This window comes from Mustela putorius, unplaced genomic scaffold (assembly GCF_011764305.1).
Source record: "Mustela putorius furo isolate JIRA1106 unplaced genomic scaffold, ASM1176430v1.1 tig00003898_pilon_pilon_pilon, whole genome shotgun sequence".
Lineage (NCBI taxonomy): Eukaryota > Metazoa > Chordata > Mammalia > Carnivora > Mustelidae > Mustela > Mustela putorius.
Window position 1 is genome coordinate 15,324,193 of NW_025422047.1, and position 25,548 is coordinate 15,349,740.

Genomic DNA, 25,548 nt, shown 5'->3' on the forward strand with positions numbered 1-25,548 from the left:
TGATTTATGTAAAAGAGAAGAAAATACACATAATTTTATAATATCTTAAACTTTTTTATTCCCTACCAGAGACATTTTGTCTTCTGTTTTCTTTCAGTTTTCTACAATTTCCAAGTTGCACCTGTATTTAATACTGCTTTAATCTGCTAAAGACATTAACTGATTGCTTTCCTAAATCTAAGGATTATATAGTTTTAGTATAAATATATATCACATATTTTCGTAAAATTTTGACAAAACCGAATAAGCATGCCTTGTTTTAAGTCCATGCTCCTTCCACTGTTTATAAAATCTGATTTTAATGATCAAAAATTCTTGGTTGTCATTCTTCAGTTATAACAGTCTTCCTTCTGAACTGCCACTCACTTCTTTTTACATAATGACAAGCAATAGAAAAACCAAAAATTATCTTAATCTTAGTCCTTCCTTTTGACACTATAAAATAATGTGATTTTTTTTTTTTAAATGAAACAAATACATCCAAAACTCAATACATTCAAATGAGCTATGCTTCCTTTTAGGTGGTCACCTTGGAAGGCCATAGTTCATTATCCTACCTATGCTACCACTGCTCAAAATACCTTTCAAACCCTTTTGGGATTGCCTTCAAAGCTAGCTGCATCCTTTCTACTATTACCTCAAAGATAGATTAATTTTTGGAAACTGTCCAAAGTCATTTGATGCCAAGTGATGGTAACCATAAAAAAAAAAATCAAGCCTGATAATACTTTTTGTTTTCTTAATGTGAGTCATAAACTTAATAGTGTGTATGACTTAAATTAGCTCTGAATGCAATTCTAAAAGAGTAAAACCCAAGAGGTTTGAGCAATGGTAGATTGCTGGAATTAGAAAATAATTTTCCAGCATGATCACTATAGAGGGTAACATTCATTTAGCTGTCTATGTTCTGGCATATTTGTTTAAAGTGAACATTCTGAGAGTTAGAACTTATTTTTAAAAAGGAATATCATTCTTACAAAAAAAAAAAAAAGAATTTTATTCCTTTAAAGCATCACTGTCAAAGTAAATACTATGCAAGTGTTTTGTTAGAAACTAGTTCTCCTTACTTTATCAATAAAGACTACTTTAAAAAACCTGAAAGCAAATAACGAACTTACTTGCTCCCAGGCTTTTTAAAATCATTAACTGAAGATAAAATAATTTGAAATTTCTAAGGTACTAAAAAACAAAACAAAAACCCCAAATGTAATAAAAACACATCAAGAACCAAACTACAATTTCTGAGCTGCACTGTTTATTTTGCTGCTTGAAACCTAAGTGACAGTATGCCACTATAATTATGGGGTTTCATCTAAACCTTTACTACACTGCAGGTACAGAAATATACGGACACATTTTTGGAGAATTGACATTTTGCAAAATGCAGCAAACATTTTAATTTATACATGAGAAAAGGAAGTGTTCAAAAGGGTATGCATTTCAAGTTATTGCAGGTTATTTGTGAGAGAATTTCTGCAGGTAAAACATGTTTAAATTTAACCAACAGTAACATGTCAGTGTATTTAAAATCATGACAAAAATCTTCTCTCTGGTCATGTTGCCCATGACAAATTACTATGATGTTGTATATTTAGGGCAAGATGTCAATACAGCATAAATCCCATGGCATTTTGGTTTTCTTCTGGAGATTAAAGCTGTTTTTTCTTGGGATAAATGCAGCAGCAAAACACAAACCAGTTGATCAAAAAAAGCACTTCTGCCATAACTCCAATAATTTTCAGGACACATCAACCGACAGTAGTTTTGCCATTCCCAGTTCTTTTAAGGATTACATCTCTGCACTGTTGCATTAAGTACGTCTGTGAAAGCTTGTTCTCTGTTAAGCCAGTTTACTGACTACAGCCTGGTTGAGAGAATTTAGTTGGTTGGTCCATTTATCTAGTGCAGTATATCGGGCACCACCCCTCTTCTGATGATCCAATTCAAGGAGTTGGTTGACTTGATCAATTCGGCCATGAATAGTGCTGGAAATAAATAAAAGACATGTCTACAAACCATTTTCAGTGACTGTAATTTTTAGACTAATGTTTCATAAAATATGTATAAAGTCAATAAATGCAAAAGAAGAAACTGCTGCCTCTTAGTGACCCAATTCAGGATTACTTATTTCATTCACTGCCTTACTAAAACTCTACACAGAAACTGGATTTCAGCCACCTTTTATCAATTTCACTAAAAGAATCACTAGGCAGAGACTTACCCAATTACTCGGGCAAATGTAAGCTTGTGAAGCTTTGAATACCACACTGCTTTTAAGAAACATGTAATTTTAGAACTATGACATACCATACCTTATACTTTAAAAACAGAAAAAAAAAAAAAAAAAAAAAAAAAAAAAAAACCCCAAAACCAACCCCCTATTCATTAAATAATTCTCTAGCTGGATATGGGACACATAAAGAATGAGAAATCTTTCTGAAAACCATTTACAACTTTTTCAGAGATCAAGGGCTTAATATGCTCACTCACCCACAAAAAGCTACCATGCATACATATATATCTCTTTTAATAAAAAATTATAGCCAGAGGGTGCTTTTTGTGAAAAATCAAGAATTCCACTGCTACCTCTGCTTCCAGTATTCATATGTTATGGTCCTAAACATTTTGTGTTAAGAAACAGCCAAGTACTTACTTATCCAATATGCACTGCACCAGCAAGCTCTCCACATCAGCTACATCTATGTTTAACTCCTAAGACAAAAGACTTATTATAATTCTAGTAATTAACTTCTTTAAATACTTTATGATAAGGAATAATTATTCTGACTTTAGATTCATTCCCACCACTTAAAGGAAATTTAGTGTGAAGAAATTTAAGACAAATTTCATTATCATCTCAAAATATTTCTGAGGACACAGGTCTGACCAAATTTAACTTTGTAATCTTTAAAGTATATTCTTAGCACAATTTTATTGTGGTTGGGTTAACACTACATCAATTACATATTTTACTCACTACTCTGTCTTCTACAATGTTCTTTGAGGCTGAAGGAATCTTTAAAAAGAAATGTAATGATTCTTTATTTCTCTTTACTGTTAATTTACTCCAAGAAAACACAGAATAATTTATGTTAGAAGGAAAGCCCTAAACTATGCTGTATTTTGCAAATGCAGTATCAAATGTTACCAAAAATAACTTTTAAATACATTGCATTTATAACTACAAATTTAGTATTAAGATCCATGAATATAAGTACCTTAGAAATAAAAGGAATATGTATTCTTGTGTAAGGCTTAATTAATTTTATGAGCACTTGTGTTCTGATGTTTCGCAAAAGCTCTGAAAGAAAAGACAAAAATGAAAATAAATTTAATAGTCTGTATATCTGCATGAAACATTATGTACTGCTAAATCAATTAATTAATAATAATTAATTAATTATATCAATTATTTTCTCAAAGTTTTTCTGCCTGGCAAGGACATAATGCATTTGTGGGGTTTTTTTTTCGGTTTAAGCAAGCTCTATGCCCAACATGGGGCTCGAACTCCTCACCTCAAGATCAAGAGTAACATGCTCTACTGACTGAGCCAATCATGTGCCCCAGACATAAGGTATTTGGAGCTAAAAATATTTGGGTCCAAGAGACGTACAGTAAATTAGAGGCTGACTTTCCCATAATTTTTCTTGTTCCCTCCTCCCTGATTTTGCTTATGTTGTGATGCTACCTAAAATACCCTTTGCCTTTTCAATAAGACTCTACACTGCTCATCTCTTCTTTATAGTTAACATCTTTCAGGAAGCTCTGATTCATGCCTTATTTTATGTTCTCTCAAAATCTAAAGTATTATATTTTATATAATGATTTATATTTTATACAATGATTGTGCAATTTTCTCCCATTTCTTCATAGACCAGCGTCTTAAAACAACAACAACAACAACAACAACAACAACAAAAAACTAGACTGGAGTTCATGCATAAGGCTTCTAAAATTTTCTATATCCACCAAGTGTAGTACCACTCTAGCGTCATACAAGAACTTTTAAAATGTCTGCTGAATGAAAGAGAAAGGAAGGTGGGGAAAAAAGAACATTACTTCCAAAGTATTCTTCGGATTTTCCTGATGCATCTGGAATTTAAGTATTTGAATGAGTTGTTCCAAATGGTCATTTAAAAACCCTCAAATAGCTCCATAACAGGTGGGAACACTGGAGGTACAAAAGAGGCCCCAGAACAAGGAATGATTTTTGTCTTTGTTAATCCAACAAAACTTACTAAAAAATCTCATACACTTACTGGTACATTAGCCACCCTTCAAAGTAATGCATCTCTGCATCATCTATAGCAGACTATTTTTAAGGTTTTTGTTACTTGTCCAAAAATCTTAAAAATGAACTTTGAACCTAAGTATTAGTAATAAACATGCAACAATATCTAAATTAGAATAAAAAGGACAGACAGCCACGTTAAATGAATTGCACATCATATAAGAATTTGATTATGTTAATAAATAGCGGGGAACTGGTAGATGATTTCTTTAAAACAGCTTTTTAACTTTAAGTAATATCCTATTCCATGACCGCATTTAGAAACATTTCTATACTCGGCAATACACAGAGGAAAACTGGTTTAATTCTGTGCCGCTCCCTCAAGAAACACTGATTGACAGTGGCAAAGAAGGTAATTGAATTCAGTTAGCAGAAAGAATATACCTTCAATGTGTTCCCTAATGAAAGGATCATCCATGATGTTGCTGTGATTTGTTTTCAGAATCTTTTAAATTCAGTGATGTCATTATTCTGATAGGCACTAAAAGGAAAAGTACAAAGCTTGTCAAACACGGAGAAGTCATGTATTAACTCAGATAATCCAAAAGCCTAATTTTTTTTGCAATAATCTAAGTTACGTTATAGTTTTTTATATGCAATAATCTAAATTACATTACAGTTTGTCAAAGAAATCAGAGTTATATACACACATCCTTCTGCAAATAAAATTAATTTCTTTTTTAATGTTTTTGGTTTTATAAAGATTAAATAAATCTTTTGGGGTCAAATATTATATTTATATATATTCATTAAAATCTCAAAATCTTAACACTGTTAAAAATTTACAAATTTAAAAACTGTTTAATGCTTGATACTTCCAAGTTAAATTGTGCATTTATCATTTAATCCCTAAGAAATTAGGTTTCATACATACTACTATATGGAGGAGTTTGGCCTTGTCTTTGAAATAAGATACTACATTCTCTCTGAAGATTATCCAGAAATGCAGCTTCCTAATTTTTATCTTCTAGAAAGCTACCAGCAATTGCCAGAACTCTGCAAAGGGAACATTTGATTCTAAATTTTCTCTAGCCTTAAAAGTCCCACTGAGTTATACAGCAGAAATATCAGTGGCAGGTAGTTAGTGCCAGATGGGACACACACACAAAGGAGAATGTGATGGACACTGCTGCAGAAGGCCAAAGGCTGATTTATGTTCATAATTCTCTGAGGTGTCTAGTATCTGCTCTTAAAATAACTCTGTAGGACACTATGGGGATTGCTAAAGGTGCTGAGAAGGAAGAAGCCAACCTTCTGGATATGGCACCACTGCCTGCTTTATATGTAAGACATATCATCAGCCATTCTGCACGCCCTCTGCTGTGCTTCCATCTGTTGGGTCCCAATGTAACTTCATGTTAGGGGCAGGTGATTCAAGTGCTTCAACAGGAATAATTTTCCTCTAGTCTGCTGGCAACTGACTAGGAAGATAAAATTAGGAAGCATTACTTTTTCACCTACCCCAAATACATTATTGCAAAATATACTACAGGAGGATATATTCAAGTAGTGAAACACTTGCACATGTGTCTATTTTAACCGAGAGACATTCTTCCACTATTTAAGTGACTTAAAAATATATATACAAAATGTGGGACAACACAAGCCACTTGCTTGGGTCGAAATTTACCGTTAAAATAAGTTGAGTTCCAATACAGAGGTTTCAGTAGAGTAAATTGTATGATATAGCAAATATTTAAGTATAGTTATTACCACTTAAATTTCTGACAAATCAGCCCTTAGTCCATTTTAATGTATTTAACCAATTTAATTTAGATGAAATATTAATGTCTAGTGCAAAACTCTCCCTCAATTTTTAAGAGTTTTAAAAGTTTAGTTGTTGCTCAACAATTTAACTTCATAAACATTTTTCTAAAGTATTACGAAGTGAATCTCTAACCAAATCATCTTTTAGTTAATGTGGCCAAATGCTGAGGAATAAGAAATCTCCTTTCATAACTAAAATCTATTTAATTCAACAAACTGAGAACAAAGAAATAAACAATAAAAGAATATGGTATTTTTTTAAAAGTAGGCTCCACGCCCAGCATGGAACCCAACGTGAGGCCTGAATTCAACCCTGAGATCAAAACATGAGCCGTAATCAAGAATTGGACATTGTTAACTAACTGAACCACCTAGGAGCCCCAAAGAAACTGATTTTTTAATGTTGCAATTCAGAGTTCTTATCTCCTATCTATTCCTAGTCCCCTTAAAATAAAATCATTCTTATTTTTTACAGCTAAAATTAAAGTTTCCTTAAACAAACCAACCTAGTGATTTGTAAAACCTATAGCCAGATAAAAACAAAGTAAATGAAGACATTTTACATAGGAACTCAAACAGTATCATGTAATAAGCTATTTGCTCCAAGTATATAAAATTTATATATGGGTGACTCATAATTTGTAGTCTAACAGTACTTTTAGATCATAAAAGACTATTAAAAGGAATGCTTTATCACTTCCAGTATCCACATACATATGCAAAAACCCCACCCTACTATATGTCCCTAATATTCTTCCTGCTTTGGTAGATTTGGCAAACACAATTTACAACAAAAGACTTGAAAAAACCTATGCTCCCTTTATTCCAGCCCAGAGGAAAATTTTTCTTGCTCACTGATTTCTTTGGCAAAAATAGGCCTTCTTTTCTAGGCTTTTCGCTTTATTTTCTGTATCTTATTTAATTGATCATAGCAGATTTTTCAGTTGCTAACCATCATACCACAGAAGTCATCAATAAATCCTTGGGTTTCTTATCAGTATGACCCCTCTGCTCCTCACCTCAGAAAATTAACCAAGGTAAACTTTTTTTAAATGATTTTTTAAACCTTGTTAATTGAGAAAATATGTGAGTAAAGACATTGTCTTACTGAAAATTTTTGATTTGTGTGGACCAATTCATAATTTCATTTTGGATTAAGAGAGGTAGAAACAGCAAACACTGTGAAATTGTTTTAAGATATCTACCATCAGTCTTCTGCTGAAAAATAGCACACACACAAACATGTAGATAATAAAAAAAAAAGCAGCCAATACTATACTACATAAATCAATAGTATATAAAATCTTGGAACTAACAGAAACAGAATAAATGACTTAAAAAAATAAAAACTTCAAAATTTGGAATATTTCTAACCTAAATACAAAAGAGTAAATTTGGTATATTAACTGAATTCTCAAAATTTCTCTCCCTCTTTTCCCTCTAATTCATTGCTTTAAGGAAATTTACCTTAACCGAAATATAAAATCTTACCTTACTAAATTCGTCATTGCTAGGATTTCTGGGTCATTTTTGTATGGTTTGGCCTAAGGAAAAAAAACAAAAATGAACTATGCTATATGTACAGAGAAAGAATAACATTTATTTCCAGAAAAGACAGGTGACAGAAATGAACAATTAGAACACACACATACCTCTTGTGAGTCAAATGGATTTATTCCCGATTTCATTAGCATATTTGCTAACACCAAATATTTTAAGCAAGTGGTTCGTCTTGGACTTCCCGATTCGTCATAATTCTTGAAGGCTTCAAAAAAATCAGTGTGTGCCTTTTCAAATTCACCTTCTCTCAAGTGCATTTTACCACCACATTCTATAAGAATAAAAACAGGATAAAAGGGCATTTGCAGTTCTATAGTATGATTGAGCACTTTATAAAAATAAAATGAAATCTATGATAGTGGCTTTCCAGTCTTTTAATTCCATAGACTGAATTGTACTAGCCCCAAGGCACTCACTTTTTAATTTTTTTTTTTTTGGTAGGTGGGGGTAGGGGTAGAAAGGGAGAGAGAGAAAATCTCAAGCAGGATCCATTCTCAGCATGGAGCCGAATGTAGGGCTTGATCTCACAATCTTGTGATCATGTGATCATGACCTGAGTCGAAATCAAGGGTCAGATGCTTAATCAACTAAGTCACACAGGTGCCCCAGTACTCACTTTAATTCCAAAAAGCAAGTCCTTCATTATAAACATCAAACAAGCATCTGCAAATTTTTATTCTTAGTTGATGCAGAAAATAATTTTATGTATATCACTACAATTCAAGAACAGAACTTTTTTCCCCCTCTCCAAACCACCCCCAAGTCTTGAGAATAGAACATGTGATGGTAAATTTTCTATTGAAGTAGTTCACTGATGTAACATTTTATAAGACAAAAAATTCAATTTCTAATTCTAATTTCTTTCCAAGACTACATCATTTCATTGATTTTACTACTTTGCCATTTATTTTCACTAAAACAGAAAAAGCCTTCAGAGTCATTCAGTCATATCCAGTGACACCCTGGTATCTTCCTGTGACAGTGCCCACCCTTCTCCAAACAAAACTTGCCTCTGATGACTCCCATGATCAGTGGATGAGGGATGGCGGACTTGATGTGAAGCGACTGCTCATAGAGAGCTTTAAGTTTTTTGTTATTCTTCTGTGCCGTGTACATTTGAATTTCCAAAGCATATATTTCTAATAACTGTGTACCTTTTTTCAGGTCATCCTCTCCATCATCAGTCTAAGGAAGCAAATAATGAACTTTAGTTAAAATAGAACTCAGTCAACCTAGTAATTTTTATTTGAGTTAGCGTGAGATCCTTATGTTTCTAATACTAATTCTGTGTGAACACACACTACAAATTTTAATTAAGATCTAGAACATTAAGAACACTACCTTTAACAGCCAAAAAGGAATGCACACATCCTTTGTACTTTTTAGTCATTCAATAAGGAAAAAGTGACCAGAAGAATTTTTTAATGTATAAAATGTTATGATGTTTGTTTCTACCTAAGAGATTCTTTATGGTCTACCCCAAATCTTCACAACTGCTTTATATCCACTGATTTGGTCAAAAAAGCGCTTCCAAGTGCCTTCCTAATGCCAGGCACTAGGTCTAACATGGAGAAATACACAGTTAAATAAGCTAATGTTCCTGGCCCCAAAAGTTCACGACCTAGAAGATTAAGCTGTAAACAGATAAATTATAATAATGATTCTATTTGAAGTGCCCAGAAGAATGGAAGAGAAAGTGACTAACTCTGCTGATCAATGTCAAAGGAGTAACAAAGGTGGTAACATTTAGTTCAACTTTGAAAAATAACCAAAAGCCCACAAAATACATGCCATGAAAAATAGCATATAGGTAAGAGGCAGATAATCATAAGTATCAAGCCCTTACACAAAGCCAAAATTTATTATTTATTTGTTCTTCCAAAAAAATTATATTTAGTCATTAAATGAAAATACATGCAGGTGATTAGAACACTTTCCTGATCAACTTTTTCCCCATTCAAAGAAATGACATATACAATTAAAACAGTACCTAGCATAGGAAGAGGTTTAAAAACATTTAAAACAGTATTTCCACTAAGTTTTAAACTAAACTAAAATAACTTATTGATCAAGACAAAAAAGGAAACACAAAATTATAACTGCAGTTAAAAAGTTATGGAGATGCACTGTCCCGATCATGTGGCCATTCAAATTTAAATTAAGTAAAATTAAAAACTCAAACACATTTCAACTGCCTGATGACATGTAGCTGGTGCTATCATATTAGTGCAGACACAGAATATTTCATTTTAGCATCATATGAAGTCCTAATGGACTAGATATGAAATATCTTTATTACATGTCTCTAATGTTCTTTCCGATTTTCACATGATCTACAACTAAATATGAAAGGCGAATTTTTACTAAGTATTAATGACTAGCCTATTTGTTTATGGATACCTGTGCCTCATTCCACAAAAATAATAATTAAACAGGAAGAAATGTAATACACAGAAAAAAGTAGCTTCTTGGTGTCTTTTTTGCCAAATTTTATTTTGAGGATGAATCCGGAACAAAAACATCCCTAAGTAAAAGCTTCAAATATAATTTTTTTCTTATGCTTTTTGTATTATGAAGAAATATTAAGAAAAAACAAGAGAACGTTACCTGGCAAGACTGATGTAACTGGCGTAAAATTTTTTGAAGCTTTCCATATTCTTCTCGTTCTAAATATAATTTCCCAAGCTGTAAAAGAACATACTTATTAAAATTAAAAGATTTCAACAGGAAAAGGCATGAATTTTTAGGACAGTTTATTAAGGACGCCCTCCCATTCTTCAAAAAAAAAAAAAAGAAAAAAAGGTAATTATAATTGTTACCTTTGTGTTTGTCTTAAACCACAGTCTATCATTCTTAGCATCTTTCAAAGCTTCCAGTGTTGTTTCATAGAATTCCTGCAGTAAATCCATCTGACATAAAAAATCAGAATTCTATAATTGTAAACAGCAAATTTGTACCTGTTAATAAAGTTAATTTGAACAAACTAAAAGTGCATCTTTGAACTTTAATACACATAAGATACCCTGATTCTGTCTCTGTCAGTCTATTAATTTAACAAAACCTTAGCAAAACAGAGACCAAGTTTACAAAAAGTGCCAAGATCTGTTTTTATGTGAGTTTTTAGAAAGTAAAACCCAGAAAGAACCCAATGCTCTAATAGTATGATTTGTCCTTCCCAATCTAGTAACTCTTTATATTGATGGAAATGTATGACATACACTTTTAACTAGTTGTGCTGTTATTAATACTGTGTATCTTATTCTTGCAACTCTCATTTGGTACCTATGTGGCAAACACTAGGCAAGCAGCTAAAGAAACAAAGAATAAGCTTCCCTCCAAAATTCTTCTACAAATGTAATTAATCAAGTAATCAAACTGCATAGCTCTTAAGTTACTGGTAAACTGCGGAGTTATGTAGAGAGTAAGTCCAGCACAATTTTAGCTGTGTCTAAACACCATCACTTCACCAATCTAGGTGTGACATTTTTTCATAGAAATCATTCTATTTTGCATTGTGATAAGTTCCCTTACCTACCTTCTTCCCCCCACACTGGGCTCTGCCTTTGTTTGAATACCTGATTCTCTCGGTCTCTATTTAACAGAATCAAGAGCTAAGAGGTCCATGCCAACAGGAAAGTTTAATACTTTCAGAAAGGGCTGCCTATCTATTCATCACTGCTGATGGCATACTGAATGAGTACCGCCCACCTGATATCTATTCTTACTTTCAAAGACAAACAGCGTACATATTAAGAGCACAAAGCAAAACACAATCTTGAAGTTTGAAATTAATCCCCCCCACCAACACCTTGTGTAACATTTATAGTGTACAAAAAATGTTTTGATGACACTTGTTCATAAAACTCAGAATATATTTCCCCACATAAGAAAAGCCCCCCAATATGTAACAACTCTATAGTGCCATTACTTGCTAATGTTTTAACAAAACATATACAGTTGGTGCTTGAATAACATGTTTGAACTGTGTGGGTCCACTTATACGTGGATTTTTTCTGATAAGTACCGTACACTACTATAAATGTATTTTCTCACTACCACTTTTTCCCCTTCTAGTTTATTATAAAAATACAGTGAACACATTACATACAAAATATGTTAATCAATTGTTTATGTTATAGGTAAAGCTTCTGGTCAACAGCAGGCTACTAGTAGTTAAGTTTTTGAGGAGTCAGTAGTTATACCACAAATTCTCAACTGCACAGCAGGGGGGCAAAGGGGAAGGGCTACCACTAACCCCCATGTTGTTCAAAGGTCAGTTTTAAGTTTATTTTTTTCTCTATTTCCTTTACATATATTTTAGATAAAAAGAGTAAAAGTAATAAACTACCTTAAGAAATAAAAATTACATCTAGTAGAAAATACAGAATGAGATTCTGAGATGAACATTGTTTATAATAAACATGAAAAATATTAAACATTTTAAGAAATCCTAAATGAATGGAGAATAAATGAGAGGACTTCTTATGCTAAAATATCATGGTTTTAAGAAAGTTATGTTGCTTAAAAGAGTATGAACAGCAATCCAATTAAAAATTATCTTAGCAATACAGTAAAATCATTGCTTTTCTTAATAACCAAAATCTAGAATAACAAAAGCACTATCCTTTCCAAGCTTCATTGTAGTTTCTTCATCATTAGCCCTTTATTTTATCATCTAACAACCATCCATTCTTTGTAAAAGCATTTACTAAACACCTACTGAGGAATGCCAATTACTAATATGAGTACAGGGTCTCCTCTCAAGGACCTTTTAATCAAATCTACACAAATCTAACGGAAGTGATGATGGAGCTTATTGGAACGAACTATGGTAGTAACTATATGGGAGTTTAAACCTGCAAAAGTTGTGTGCAGATTATGTACCTCAAGATAGTTTCTGAAGAGACTTAGCTAGTTATTGCCTTTTAATATTGTATGATTAGTACTATAATTAAGAAAATAGTATTTATTATTTTTAAAAGCACATTAATGCCCGGTGTAACTGTTTAACTAGAAATCTCTAGACCTAATTAAAAAAAAAAAAAAAAAAGGGAACAATCTTTAGTATAAATAACTTCAGACAGTTGGATAGGTTTGTTATAATAGCATAAGTAATAACACATTGGTAAATACCAAGAGGAAAAACCAGAATCTAACCTGTTTAGAAGTGGAGATATAATCAAGAATAGAATTAATGGATTTTTCAGAATAATTTCTCGTGACTGCACTCCGAATATAGGTCAATAGTTGCTTATATCTATTCATCATTTCTGGAAAGTTTGTCTGTCAGAGAAGAAAAATGCATTATTAGATATGTATTTAGGTGCTGAAACAGCTACATGATTAAGACTATAGCACACACAACTATGTAACTGAAAAATAAAGTTTTATGATGGAGAAAGTATGCATGAAAGAAAGACCATAAACATTTTAGCTTAAATTTGGAATTTCTAGATTACTGACACATGAACCAAATTTACAAAGTTACCCTATGAAAAAGTACAATTTACAGATTTTCAAAATTTCAGATACTGGTCTCATTGCATAACAAACATTTACTGAAATCCTAAGAACTACTAAAATATTCACAGATGAGAAAATATAAATCCAATTTTTCAAATGCCTTGGGTACCAACTATGCAGATATCAGCTATATCCTCTCCTGAAGATTTACCCCTTGATGAGAAAGCTCTCTAATAGTGATATGTTTCTTTTTCCCTATATTATTGGTTGGCTCAGTGATAAAATGTGAAGTTGAAGGAATCTTTTCAAGCCCAGGTACTCATCCCACTATCAAGAAAAGTCCTCCCACCCAAGGCTCTATTCAATGGTAGATGTAGCTAATGGTGCTATCCCATTGCAGGACTATTTGTACTACTGTGGTTATTCCAGGAAACGGGAGAGGTCTGAGAAATGAAGAACTACCAAATTTTTAAAACTTAAGTATTTTGGTGGATGGTCTATCCTCCCTCAAAGGATATCACATAAGTCAATTTATGAGTCTAACCTGATAACAGTCCCCACAATCTCCAACTGCTACTAATCCTTCTTTTTATTGGGTTCTACTCTACTTTTATCAGGGAGGTGGAGCATTGGTAGATACAGTGCTTTTCTTGACTAATAGAGTATGTGTATTTATGAACCTGAGAAGACTCCCTGAAATCTAAGCAAGAACTGAGTTACAAAAAAGAAAACAATAGTTGGGATAAGTGGGGAAAAATGGACAGAGCAATGGGAAAAGCCTGAGCAATACATGTCAAACTACCTTATTTCCAAGTATGCCAGTACCATTTAAGGGCAGATAATAGGCAATGTCCTATCAATGAACTGTTAAAACCCAAGTTACAGAACATTTCTTATGGCAAAAGGAAAATCAGAAATGGGACTGTCCTAACTTTGAGATTGTGTTTGGATACTGAAATAGGATTTTAGCAAAAAGTTAGTTTTGAATTCATTTTCTTATGCTCTAGTAATCTGAAAGCTCATTTTTCAATAATTCTGTTACTGTATTTAAGATTAAGGGAAGATTAGGTAAATTACAGTGGTGAACACAGAGCAGTTGATAACAAACCCTTTCAATTTTTTTTTTTTAATTTTATTTATTTGACAGAGAGAGATCACAAGCAAGCAGAGGGGAAGGCATAGAGAGAGGGAAGCAGGCTCCCTGCTTGAGCAGAAAGCCTGATGCAGTGCTCCATCCCAGGACCCTGGGACCATGACCTGAGCCAAAAGCCAAGAGGCTTTGGGGCACCTGGGTGGCTCAGGGGCTTAAGCCGCTGCCTTCGGTTCGGGTCATGATCTCAGTCAGGGTCCTGGGATCGAGTACCGCATCGGGCACTCTGCTCAGCAGGGAGCCTGCTTCCTCTTCTCTCTGCCTGCCTCTATACCTACTTGTGATCTCTCTCTGTCAAATAAATAAATAAAATCTTTAAAAAAAAAAAAAAATTCTCCAAAAGCCAAGAGACTTTAACCCACTGAGCCATCCAGGTGCCCCCCCTTTCAACTTTTCATTGCTCAAAAGCTTCACACAGCAACATGGGTCCTATTCTGAATCCAACTAGAAAATGAGGGATAGAAGCTGAAACTACTATTCACAGAAGCTGTTTGAGCAAATAAAACAGTGAAGGAAGGAAGGCAAGGTAACACTAACTACAAATAATGCTTTCCCTTACTTACTTCCCATCGTGGCTCAGGGTAAAATGGTAAAATCAAGTCTTATGGGCAGCATATACTTAAATGGGCCCAAAACCTAAACCATTGTTAGTAATGTTAAGACAGCAGTTTTCTATAGTCTTGGTATTATTTCAAATCATAAAATCTTAAGACTTGAAGCCCAATGTTCAAGTCAAGACTAAAATTGTTTAGTCAAAGTCCCTGTCCCTTGAGGTACCTGATGCTTCTCCCACATCCTTCTAAGCGATTAATTTAAATACAGTAGGTGTTTAATATTTTCACAAATAATTAATGGAAAGAAAGCACAGACATTTTCCCTTTAACTATATATAAATGCAATACGAAATATAATTTATGTCCAACATTTTTTGAATAGTCTTGATATTCTGGGGGAAGAATGAGCTAAAATATTTTGTGGATTGGGGCGCCTGGGTGGCTCAGTGGGTTAAGCCGCTGCCTTCGGCTCAGGTCATGATCTCAGGGTCCTGGGATCGAGTCCTGCATCGGGCTCTCTGCTCAGCAGGGAGCCTGCTTCCTCCTCTCTCTGCCTGCCTCTCTGCCTAATTGTGATCTCTCTCTGTAAAATAAATAAATAAAATAAAAAAAAATATTTTGTGGATAGTTTCTATAAATGTCATGGAGGGGTCCTTTTGAAGGTAGGTGAGGATGCCAAAGAGTATGTCAAGAACAGGATAAAAATTAGTGCAAGTTAACCAGACAAAGGTAACAGTCAGTCAATTCAGGGAGTTCAAATTCAAATATACGGGATAGAGAGGTTAATAGGGAGAGGGAGGAAACATATGAGAAATATATAGATAAGAGAAAAAAAAGTGGTAATAGACTGCCACCTATCCTTCCATTTGCCATAGAAGCAAATGCTTACCTCTGCTATCTAAGCTCCACTTTATCTTTTTCTCAAAAATTCCCCTATCCTTAGTGATTTTAAAGTTCTATCTGTCCCTACTCCTCTCATCTTCCCATTTATTTTCCCCTCCACCTCTACCCTGCACTCTTGAAGACTAACAATTCTTTGAGAGTACTACGTCATGACAATGCCAACAACATATTTCAGCACCTACTGAATGCCAGCCACTATTACAGGTGATAGGAATATGAACAGGGAATAAAGTCCAACTCCATGGAGCTTACAACCTATGAGGATGAGGGTAACAGAAAGGCAATAAGTAAATGGATCAAGGGGTGATACAGTCAAAAGAAAAAAAACAGCAGGGTAAGATGAATATAAATGATGATGGGAAGGATGTGATTTTATATAACGTAGTTAGAGGAAGGCCATCTTGATATATGGTGACCCTGAACAGAGATCCGATCAAAGGATGAGAAAAGAGTCACATGGCTAATCGAGAGGAGAATTTGGGGCAGAGGAAACAGCAAATCCAAGTGTTTACAAGTAGCAGCATGCTTAGGATGACATGAGGACAGCAAGGAGCCCAGTGAAGGAGAGAACAGAAAATAGTTATCAGAAAGGTAGCAAAGGGTAAGCAGACTTAGGGCCTCCTAGGCTATGGTAAGGATTTGAATTTTATTAAGGAGAGTAGGAACCATTAGAAGATTCAGAGCAAAGGAATAATATAATCTGACTTAACATTTTAAAAGGATCACTCTAAAAACAAAACCAAAAGGATCACTCTGCTGCTTGTGGAGAACAAACTGTTAATAAGGCCAGGATAGAAGGAAGGATACCAGTTAAGAAGCTACTGAAACAATCCAGGTTAAGAGATGAATTTGGCCTGGACTAGACTAACAGACATAAAAATGGTTAAGTAGCACTCATATATGAGATGTATGTTAAAGATATTTAAAGACACCTCAATTTACCAATGGATTATTTGAGGGGAGAGAGACAAAGAGAGGAGTCAAGAATGATGCTAGTTTGGATACTTATCATTGGAAGTGGAACTCCCTGTATTTAAACTCCGAAATAAACACAATAACTTGTGTTATTGTGTCTATTACAGAAAAATCATTCTGTTAACAGTGCAGCCAGATACTCTCTATATATCTATAGGAAAAGTTCTCTTAAAACAGAAAAGTTTGACTCCTATGTACAATTTTTTTTTTTACTTAGTATTACTGTAGTCACAAATGAAAAGTAGGCTTAAGTATAGAAATATTATCACCAGAATTATCTTAAAGAAGTAGACAGAATGGCATTTTATTGCCATGAGGTTTTTACCCACAGAATTTATTGTATTATAAGTTTATTTCCCCTCAAAACAAATCTTACCAGCTTGAAGTTAATCTTAATCATTTGCTTCAGTGCTTTAAATCCCCATTCTCCTTTTTCACCTTCAAGTTCCAACACCTAAAAAAACAGAAGACATTTTTCATCTAACTTAATGCTAATGTTATTTTCTAGACACCAATGTCTGTTTTGAATTAATTTTACATCAAATGTATGACGAACACTTCCCCCAAAATTCCATTTCTCAATGCTATTTTTAAAAGGCTTTAAAAAAGAAACGTGTCTTAAAATGCTTAAGGATAAGTGAGCTTATTTTGAAGTTTCTTCATCAAAAGATTAAACAAGAACTACTGCTCAATTATTTTACAATCCCAGAAATCCTTTTTCTCCCTCTGAATAATCCATTGGTAAGAACAACCCAAAAGTTTATTAGTCATCAAGAAATCACATTATTTAATAGTGGAACCACACCTGTGTGATCTGGCCTCCAAAAAAGGAACAAAATTGTAGTATTATCCTATAGGTATTATCCCAATAGGTATTATCCTATTGATCATCATGGTCGTTTCCTTCTACCAGAACCATACTAGCTTTCCAGGACAATGGTCCTGCTTTATAGATAGCTTGATTAGAAAAAACAATAGTATACCCTTTTAAAGTATCTGCCTGTATTGCAAAATGCAAACTTATTTACAGGACTAACACTTAGTATCCAAAACACATTTCTGAGGTAAAATTCTGAGACATCATTTGAAAAAATAAACTTTAAGAAACAGAATCAATCAGAAAAAAATATGAACCTTTTGAAAACTGCTTAATGCTGCTTTTGGGTCATCTTCTTTTAGCGCTTTGGAATTATAGTACTGATTTTCCAAATCCACATTTGGTTCGGAGTTACTATCTTCAGAGTATTCCTGTGTGTTAGAAAGAGACACTAAAATGAAAAAGAATTCAACACACTGCCCTGTTAAAAAGTGAGTACTATTAAGATAGAAAAACCATACATTTATACAAAACAACTTTATACACATAGGTAGAATGCCACTGATACTTAATCATTATTTAAAAAACAAGTGAAAGAGCCAAAATCAAGTGAGGAGAATGGAATAATTTCTTTCTTTCAGATCAAAACTACAATTTCCATAGAATTAACAAAAAAGCAAAATGTACAAAATACTCGTTAGTGACACCCAATTTTGCAGTGGTTAATTTTCTGGTGGTCACAGAACCCAAGAAAAACCACCATAAATGTTAATTACTACATAAAAGCTAATTATTCATCTTAAGTTCTGTAATTTAAATTTCTCTACTCCTTAAGTCTATATTTCATTGTTCTAATATGATTTGACTACCTAGGATGGTCATCTATATGTGGCAGAGCAGTTTATTGCTAAATATAATGATACGTTAATAAGAATACTTGTTTTATGTGCACTCCACATAGCTATTATTATATTAATGTACTTAAAACTAGCTTCATAACAAATCAAATTAAGAGCAACCGAATTTAAACAATTTTATTTGACTTTCACCACATAAATTCAGTTCTTAGTACTGAAACAATAAGTAGAAAGAAAAACTGGAATAAAGAACTATTTTGTGGGGCGCCTGGGTGGCTCAGTGGGTTAAGCCGCTGCCTTCGGCTCGGGTCATGATCTCAGGGTCCTGGGATCGAGTCCCGCATTGGGCTCTCTGCTCGCTGGGAGCCTGCTTCCCTCTCTCTCTCTCTGCCTGCCTCTCCATCTACTTGTGATTTCTCTCTGTCAAATAAATAAATAAAATCTTAAAAAAAGGAACTATTTTGTGAAGCAGTATAAACAAGAATTTAAAATAGTTTATAACAGTTCAAAAGATATTCAACTTAATGATGAGGATTATAAAACATAAATAGCTCAGTAGACTGAAAGTCATTATTTTAGGAAGACACAAAATTATTTCCATCAGCTACAAATCATTACAAAAGGCAAAATGTCAAATTAAGAACGGTACCTGGAAGTAATCACAAAAAGACAAGAAGAGTATTACAGAGTTATTTCTAAATCCAAATAGTAATTTTTTCAGAGATATTCATGAAAAATCTATAATATTTCATAAACGCCAAAGAATGAAAAAAAGCATAGTGAGTACAGTGCTAGAGAGCTCAAAAATACATGAATACAAGATGAGTTTTTTCTGTGATAAGAGATGGAGGAGGATGTTTGATGTTAGTATAAAACCAGTTTTATCTGACCACAGAGGCTTTGTAATGTGCACCCTCTAGAGGACAATTATTTCCTTGTGTAAGGTCATGAAGCATAGATGCAGTATTCTGGATTTGATTGGGAATTCTGTTTAACATGAAAATCCTCTGTAATACTTCTTTTTGGGATGAGATCAAATTCTGGGTAATGAATAAATCTGATAATCAATCATTCACTTCTTGACCCTGTAAGCTAGCTTTGACTATAACTGATCAAACCAGAAAAGCAATTAATAAAGACTTAATAAACAAGCAAACTATATATCAAATAATGCTGTGAGAGTAAAGGCTTCTGAGCTAGGTTCTGTAAGATAAATGGGGGGTTCTGCCTGCTAGAGGAAACAGGAGAGGGGAAAGAGAACAGTAAATACAGAACAGCATCATGGGAGGTGACTAAAGAACTAAAAGCACCGTCACATTGTTGGAACATAAAAAGTCCTTACTGATTCTAACTTCAACATAAGTCTCAAAGTCATGTACTTTCCTCCCTCTCCTTTGCTACCACCCTAGTCTATCAAGCCACTTCCATCTCTCCACAGACTATCTGTTATCATTTTTTTTTTAAAGATTTTATTTATTTATTTCACAGACAGAGATCACAAGTAGGCAGAGAGGCAGGCAGAGAGAGGAGGAAATAGGCTCCCTGCTGAGCAGAGAGCCCGATGTGGGGCTCCATTCCAGGACCCTGGGATTATGACCTGAGCCTAAGGCAGGGGCTTTAACCCACCGAGCCACCCAGGCGCCCTGTCTTAAAGGAAATAAATCATGTGCATAGGGATGAAGAAGTGGAATGTGTAACATTTTTTGCATAACTTCAATTCAATTCTTAAATAGTATTGCCAAAATGTCTAAGTACATAAGAACTGATGTTCCTGACTGGCATTCTTATAATCAGGCAGTCCCTTGTTATGATCTGTAACAGCATACTCAAGAGGGTTTGAACCAGCCTCTGTGACATGACTACCCTGTCATATGCAGTTCAATGAATCAGTACAAGCTATGTACTACAGAAAATTCTTCTTCGTTATTAGATATTTTGAGAAATCTTTAGAATAATTCTGTTGTTTAGAGATCTACTGTTAGATACCTATTTAGATACTAAGTGATAAGATCTTCAGCATATACCAGCAATTAAGTGTTGCTCCTGCATATGCAAATTAAATCTTTCCATCAAGCTACTCATGGTCAGGGACAGATATGCAAATGAAACAGCAAGCTCTAACACAATAAAGACACATATTAGGTACACCAGCAGCTCAAAGAAAGGAGCGAATTACATCAAAAAATGGGCAGAAGACAGGAACAGACACTTCTCCAAAGAAGACATACAAATGGCTAACAGACACATGAAAAAATGCTCATCATCATTAGCCATCAGGGAGATGCAAATAAAAAACATATTGAGATAACACTTTACACCAGTTAGAATGGCCAAAATTAACAAGACAGTAAATAACAAGTGTTGGAGAGGATATGGAGAAAGGGGAAGCCTCTTACACTGTTGGTGGGAATACAAGTTGGTGCAGCCACTTTGGCAAACAGTGTGGAGATTTCTTAAGAAATTAAAAATAGAGCTTCCCTATGACCCTGCAATTGCACTACTGGGTATTGACCCCAAAGATACAGATGTTGTGAAAAGAAGGGCCACCTGTACCCCAATGTTCACAGCAACAATGGCTACAGTTGCCAAACTGTGGAAAGAACCCAGATGCCCTTCAATGGACGAATGGATAAAGAAGATATGGTCCATATATACAATGGAATATGTCTTTATCAGAAAGGATGAATACCCAATTTTTGAATCATCATGGACAGGACTAGAAGAGATTATGCTCAGTGAAATAAGTCAAGCAAAGAGAGTCAATTATCACATGGTTTCACTTACTTGTGGAACACAAGAAATAACACAGAGGACACTGGGAGATGGAGAGAACTGAGTTGGGGGAAATCAGAGGGGGAGACAAACATGAGAGACTGTGGACTCTGAGAAATAAACTGAGGGTTTTGGAGGGGAGGCAGGTGGGGGTTATGTGAGGCTGGTGGTGGGTATTGTGGGCACGTATTGCACGGAGCACTGGGTGTCATGCATAAACAATGAATGCTGGAATACTGAAAAGAAATAAAATTAAATTAAAAAACAAAAGGAGTGAATTAGAAGGAAAAGTTACCCGAAGTAGGTCTAAAAATATGAATAGGAGTTGCCTGGGGATTAGGAAAGGCATCTGAAACAAAGCAGTTAAGGTGTGCAAAGGCATGGAAGCTTGAAATGATACCACATAATTCAAAGAAGCATGGACAGTCAGACTGGGCTGAAGCACAGGATGTGTACAAAGAACTAGTGAGAAACTAGTTATCAGACAGAGGAACACCACAACAGAATTCTAGCAGGGAGCTTAGATCAAGTGGAGCCACTAAATAATTTCACGGGGAAATAATCAGATTGTGTTTGAGGAAGAGTCATCTGGTAGCAATGAAGTAGCCCGCTGGATAATCTTATGACTGTCTGGCTAAGATGATGGAAGGTTGATTCCAAGTAGTAGAATAGGGAGAAAAGGAAGGATATAGAGTAAGTACAGAATATGTCAAGAGACGTTTGGGATGTAAAATAAAAAAGACCCACAACATGGGCACGGGATAAAGGGAAATAAAAGTTATCACTAATGACTGTGGTGCCTGGATGGCTCAGCTCTTTTGAATGACCAGCTCTCAGTTTTGATTTAGGTCATGAACCTTGCATCAGCTCTGCACTCAGCACCGAATCTGCTTGAGATTCTTTTTGTCCCTTTGCCTCAGCTCCTCCCCGTGCTCATGCTCCTTTTCCCACTCTCAAATAAATAAATAAATAAATAAATTCTTAAAGTTATCTCTAATGACTATTGATGACTTGGATATACACAGTTGCTGTTAATGAAAATAGAGACTATATATAAATATAAATATAAAAATATTAAATATTGTTGAACGTAATTCCTTCATGTCAGATGAGGATAGAATTATAATTTGTAAAAGTTTAAGGAAAATGCTTTTAAAAAGAGAAACTGGTATTTCAATATATTAAGAATGTTTTAAGAAACAAAAAAATTAAGCAATATATGAAAAGGCAGCACATGAACATTGTTAAAAGGATTAAAAGCCTACCTAAGTTTTTAAGTTCCACCTATTTATATAATAACTCATGTCTTAATACTCCCCAAAGCAATTTGTGATCCATGCACACACCCAAATTTGTTCTTCCTTCCCCACATGTACCACACAACTCAAAATCTCTGTATTGGCATTAACTGTCCTCTCTGCTAGGAATTCTAAATTACCTCCCCTCTTAACAAACTTCCCACTTTTCTCCTATGATGCTTCCCAGTCCTAACAGTCCTGGAAGATGTACTCCAGGCTTACCTTGTGGTTCTTCCTCCAACTTTACTTAGCAAAAGAAATTTTCTCCTTAGTCATGCTTTTACAGGACATATATGTCTCTAACATGGAGCCTTGTTGAGTGTTTTGTTCTCACCTCCCCTCACCTTACTACTATGAGCTTCTCAAAAAGCAGAAAGTTTCTCTTCCTTATTTTGGCATCCCCAGAGTCTGTTATAACGCAAACTGCTCAATAAATGTTTACCTGAAATGAAAAGTGGATGAATGTTCCAAAATAACATATAAGAATAGAAGAGCCAGGGGCAATAATGACTCTATGTTGGAATGCACCTACTGCTAAAGGTCAGTTTCACAGCTTCTACTTATTCCTGTGTCCCTTGTCAAAAGAGGCCTTTGAAATGTGCTCTAGAACAAAAGACCCACCATTAACAATGCTTGCCAAGCCTTGATCACATCTTGACAGCTATACTAGATGTTGGGCACAGAGAGGCAAAGGGCAAGGTCTCATTATCCTTAAGGACTAGATATAATAAAATTCCTAAGTAGTCACTTGTGGTTTAGCCATTCATAAAGTTGTCCTAAGTTTTTACAATTTCACTTAAGTTAATGGGTCCTAATTCATCTACAGGGTAAATCAGAAGATTCTTTTATTTGTCCTAAACTTTCAGTCTTCAAATTAAATCATCCAAAGAGAGAAATTATAAATGTCATTAGACCTGGGATATACTTTTGACTCTCCCACTAATTTGTCCTATAAATTAAAGTGAGACACTCAGACATGATGCTTTAGTTTCTCTCTTACCAAATGTGGGGGTTTGAACCTTAGGAACATTCTAATTCCCACTGAAATTCAAGTGTTTGAGATATAACATACAAGTACAAATTCATGCTGCTGGATAGTCACAATTTACAGATTTCATTTATGGGTAAAAAAAAAGTCTTAAATTTATCTTACTCTTAGCATGTTAAGAGCTGTCTCCTGTTATTTATCATTTTAGTTATACTTGTTTTAACCTCTCTAATTTCATTATACAGAGTATACCTATGAGGTAATGCAAGAGGACTTTTTGGAAATACATCGAAACTTATATTCCAAACCAACACTAATCTTTGAAGTAGTAATTTAAAGAGATAGTAAAGTTATTCCACTGACACGGATTATTAAGCAATGTTTCTGAAATTCTGAAGAAAAACTTCACTAGATGTTTCTAATCTAAGAGTATCACCCAGTTTGATGGCCCACCTTGATTATCAGACATGACTCAGAATATGGTTTTCCACGTCTACAAAAAAAGATAAAACCTATCACTTTAGTTAAAAAAAAAAAAAGCTGCATAGTTTATAACAGCAAAAGGAAACAGGACAAATGCTTATCAAGAGAGAACTGGTTATATAAAGTATGGTACATCCATACAATCAATGCAGCTGTAAAAAGAAAGAAGTGAGCTTTTTGCATACTTACATGGAATAATCTCTAAGGCACATTAAAAACCAAAGCATAGAACAATATATATAATAGGCTATATCCTGGTTTAAAAACAAAGGGGGGGATAAAAACATGTATTTGATTATGTATGGGAAGAATGGGAACTGGGCAAATGGGGAACGAGAATGGAAAGAAAACTTGTATTTTGTTTGAACTATGTGCATGTATCACCTATTTTAAAAAGCTACACGCTTCAGGTTCTTTGAAGAACTCTAAAAATTTTGAGCTATGACAAAATATTATTTGGCCTCTCATGATCAAAGTAAGATTTCTGTTCATCATTTATACCCTAGAACCTGCCCCTCCTCACCTTAGCAATAAAATACAGGTTCACTGAGAAATAAACAAATTTTAGTTTTCCTGTTATTTTTCAGATCTTCCAGACATTTTTTCTCTACTTTCCCACTTAACAAAATTTTTATTTCCACCCACTTAAACTGTAATACATATTACATGTATGTAAATATGTAATACAGATTACATATTTATAGTGTATATGTGTTCACTGTATGCATAGCATTGATGATCAACCCTTACTCTCCCATGTGAGGGTTTTCAATTATAGTGCCCTACCCACAAAGGAGGGCAAGCAATACCATCTCCTTCTCTACAGCTGTTCACAGAGGAGGGCAAGCGATTCCATCTCCCTCTCTACAGCTGTTCACAGAAGGCCACACAGACCTTAGCTGGGTCAATAAAAGTCCTTCCTAGGGCTTTTTGCCTTTGAGGTTATAACACTAGGAAGATGCTGCATTACATCTTGTGATGTAATGTGAAGGCAATTATGCCGACACAGTGAGGAAAGCAGACCAGAATAAAGAAAGAGAAAAATAGCCACCACCATCATCTGAGCCATGAATCCAGCCATATTGATACTTCCTGGTGATGTTTATCAACACATGCTCTTCTTAGTTTAAGCTAGTTTAACAATATTCTTGTCTCTTATGCCCAAGAGTCCTGACCAATACAAGTTATCAAAAGTTTTTCTTATCACTGAATATTGTTCAGAGCATGGTTTGAAATGCTGATATAGCATTCCATCACATGGATATGCCATAATTTATGTGTCATTATCTTATCAGTACTAAAAGGATTAGTATTTTCCTATCTGGAGTTGTTTCCAATTATTTATTTATTTATTTATAACAGATTTTAATCTATTTATTTGACAGACAGAGATCACAAGTCGGCAGAGAGGCAGGCAGAGAGAGAGAGGAAGGGAAGCAGGCTCCCCACTAAGCAGAGAGCCCAATGTGGGGCTCTATCCCAGGACCCTGGGATCATGACCTGAGGTGAAAGCAGAGGCGTTAACCCATTGAGCCACCCAATTATTTATGATCAAACATGTTAAGTTTCTTTTAAAAGCCTCAGCTACAGAATCAAATTTCATCTTCATGAGGAGTACATGCAGAATTCCAAATGTTTGTGCAGCATAGAAAACACTGGCTCAGACCATA

General features: G+C 34.5%; 1 protein-coding gene across 1 annotated transcript in view; it reads right to left on the bottom strand.

Moving 5' to 3' along the window:
• Positions 1-1,233: 1,233 nt before the first annotated feature.
• Positions 1,234-25,548, bottom strand: part of COPS2 (COP9 signalosome subunit 2) — a 28,768-nt gene continuing 4,453 nt past the window's right edge. Inside the window, 13 exon segments of the mRNA XM_004751352.3 lie at positions 1,234-1,985; positions 2,654-2,712; positions 3,219-3,301; positions 4,676-4,741; positions 4,744-4,772; positions 7,550-7,602; positions 7,711-7,889; positions 8,629-8,803; positions 10,226-10,303; positions 10,438-10,527; positions 12,776-12,901; positions 17,040-17,117; positions 17,798-17,911. Of these exon segments, the coding sequence (XP_004751409.3) occupies positions 1,841-1,985; positions 2,654-2,712; positions 3,219-3,301; positions 4,676-4,741; positions 4,744-4,772; positions 7,550-7,602; positions 7,711-7,889; positions 8,629-8,803; positions 10,226-10,303; positions 10,438-10,527; positions 12,776-12,901; positions 17,040-17,117; positions 17,798-17,911 (1,275 nt within the window). The 3' untranslated portion in view covers positions 1,234-1,840.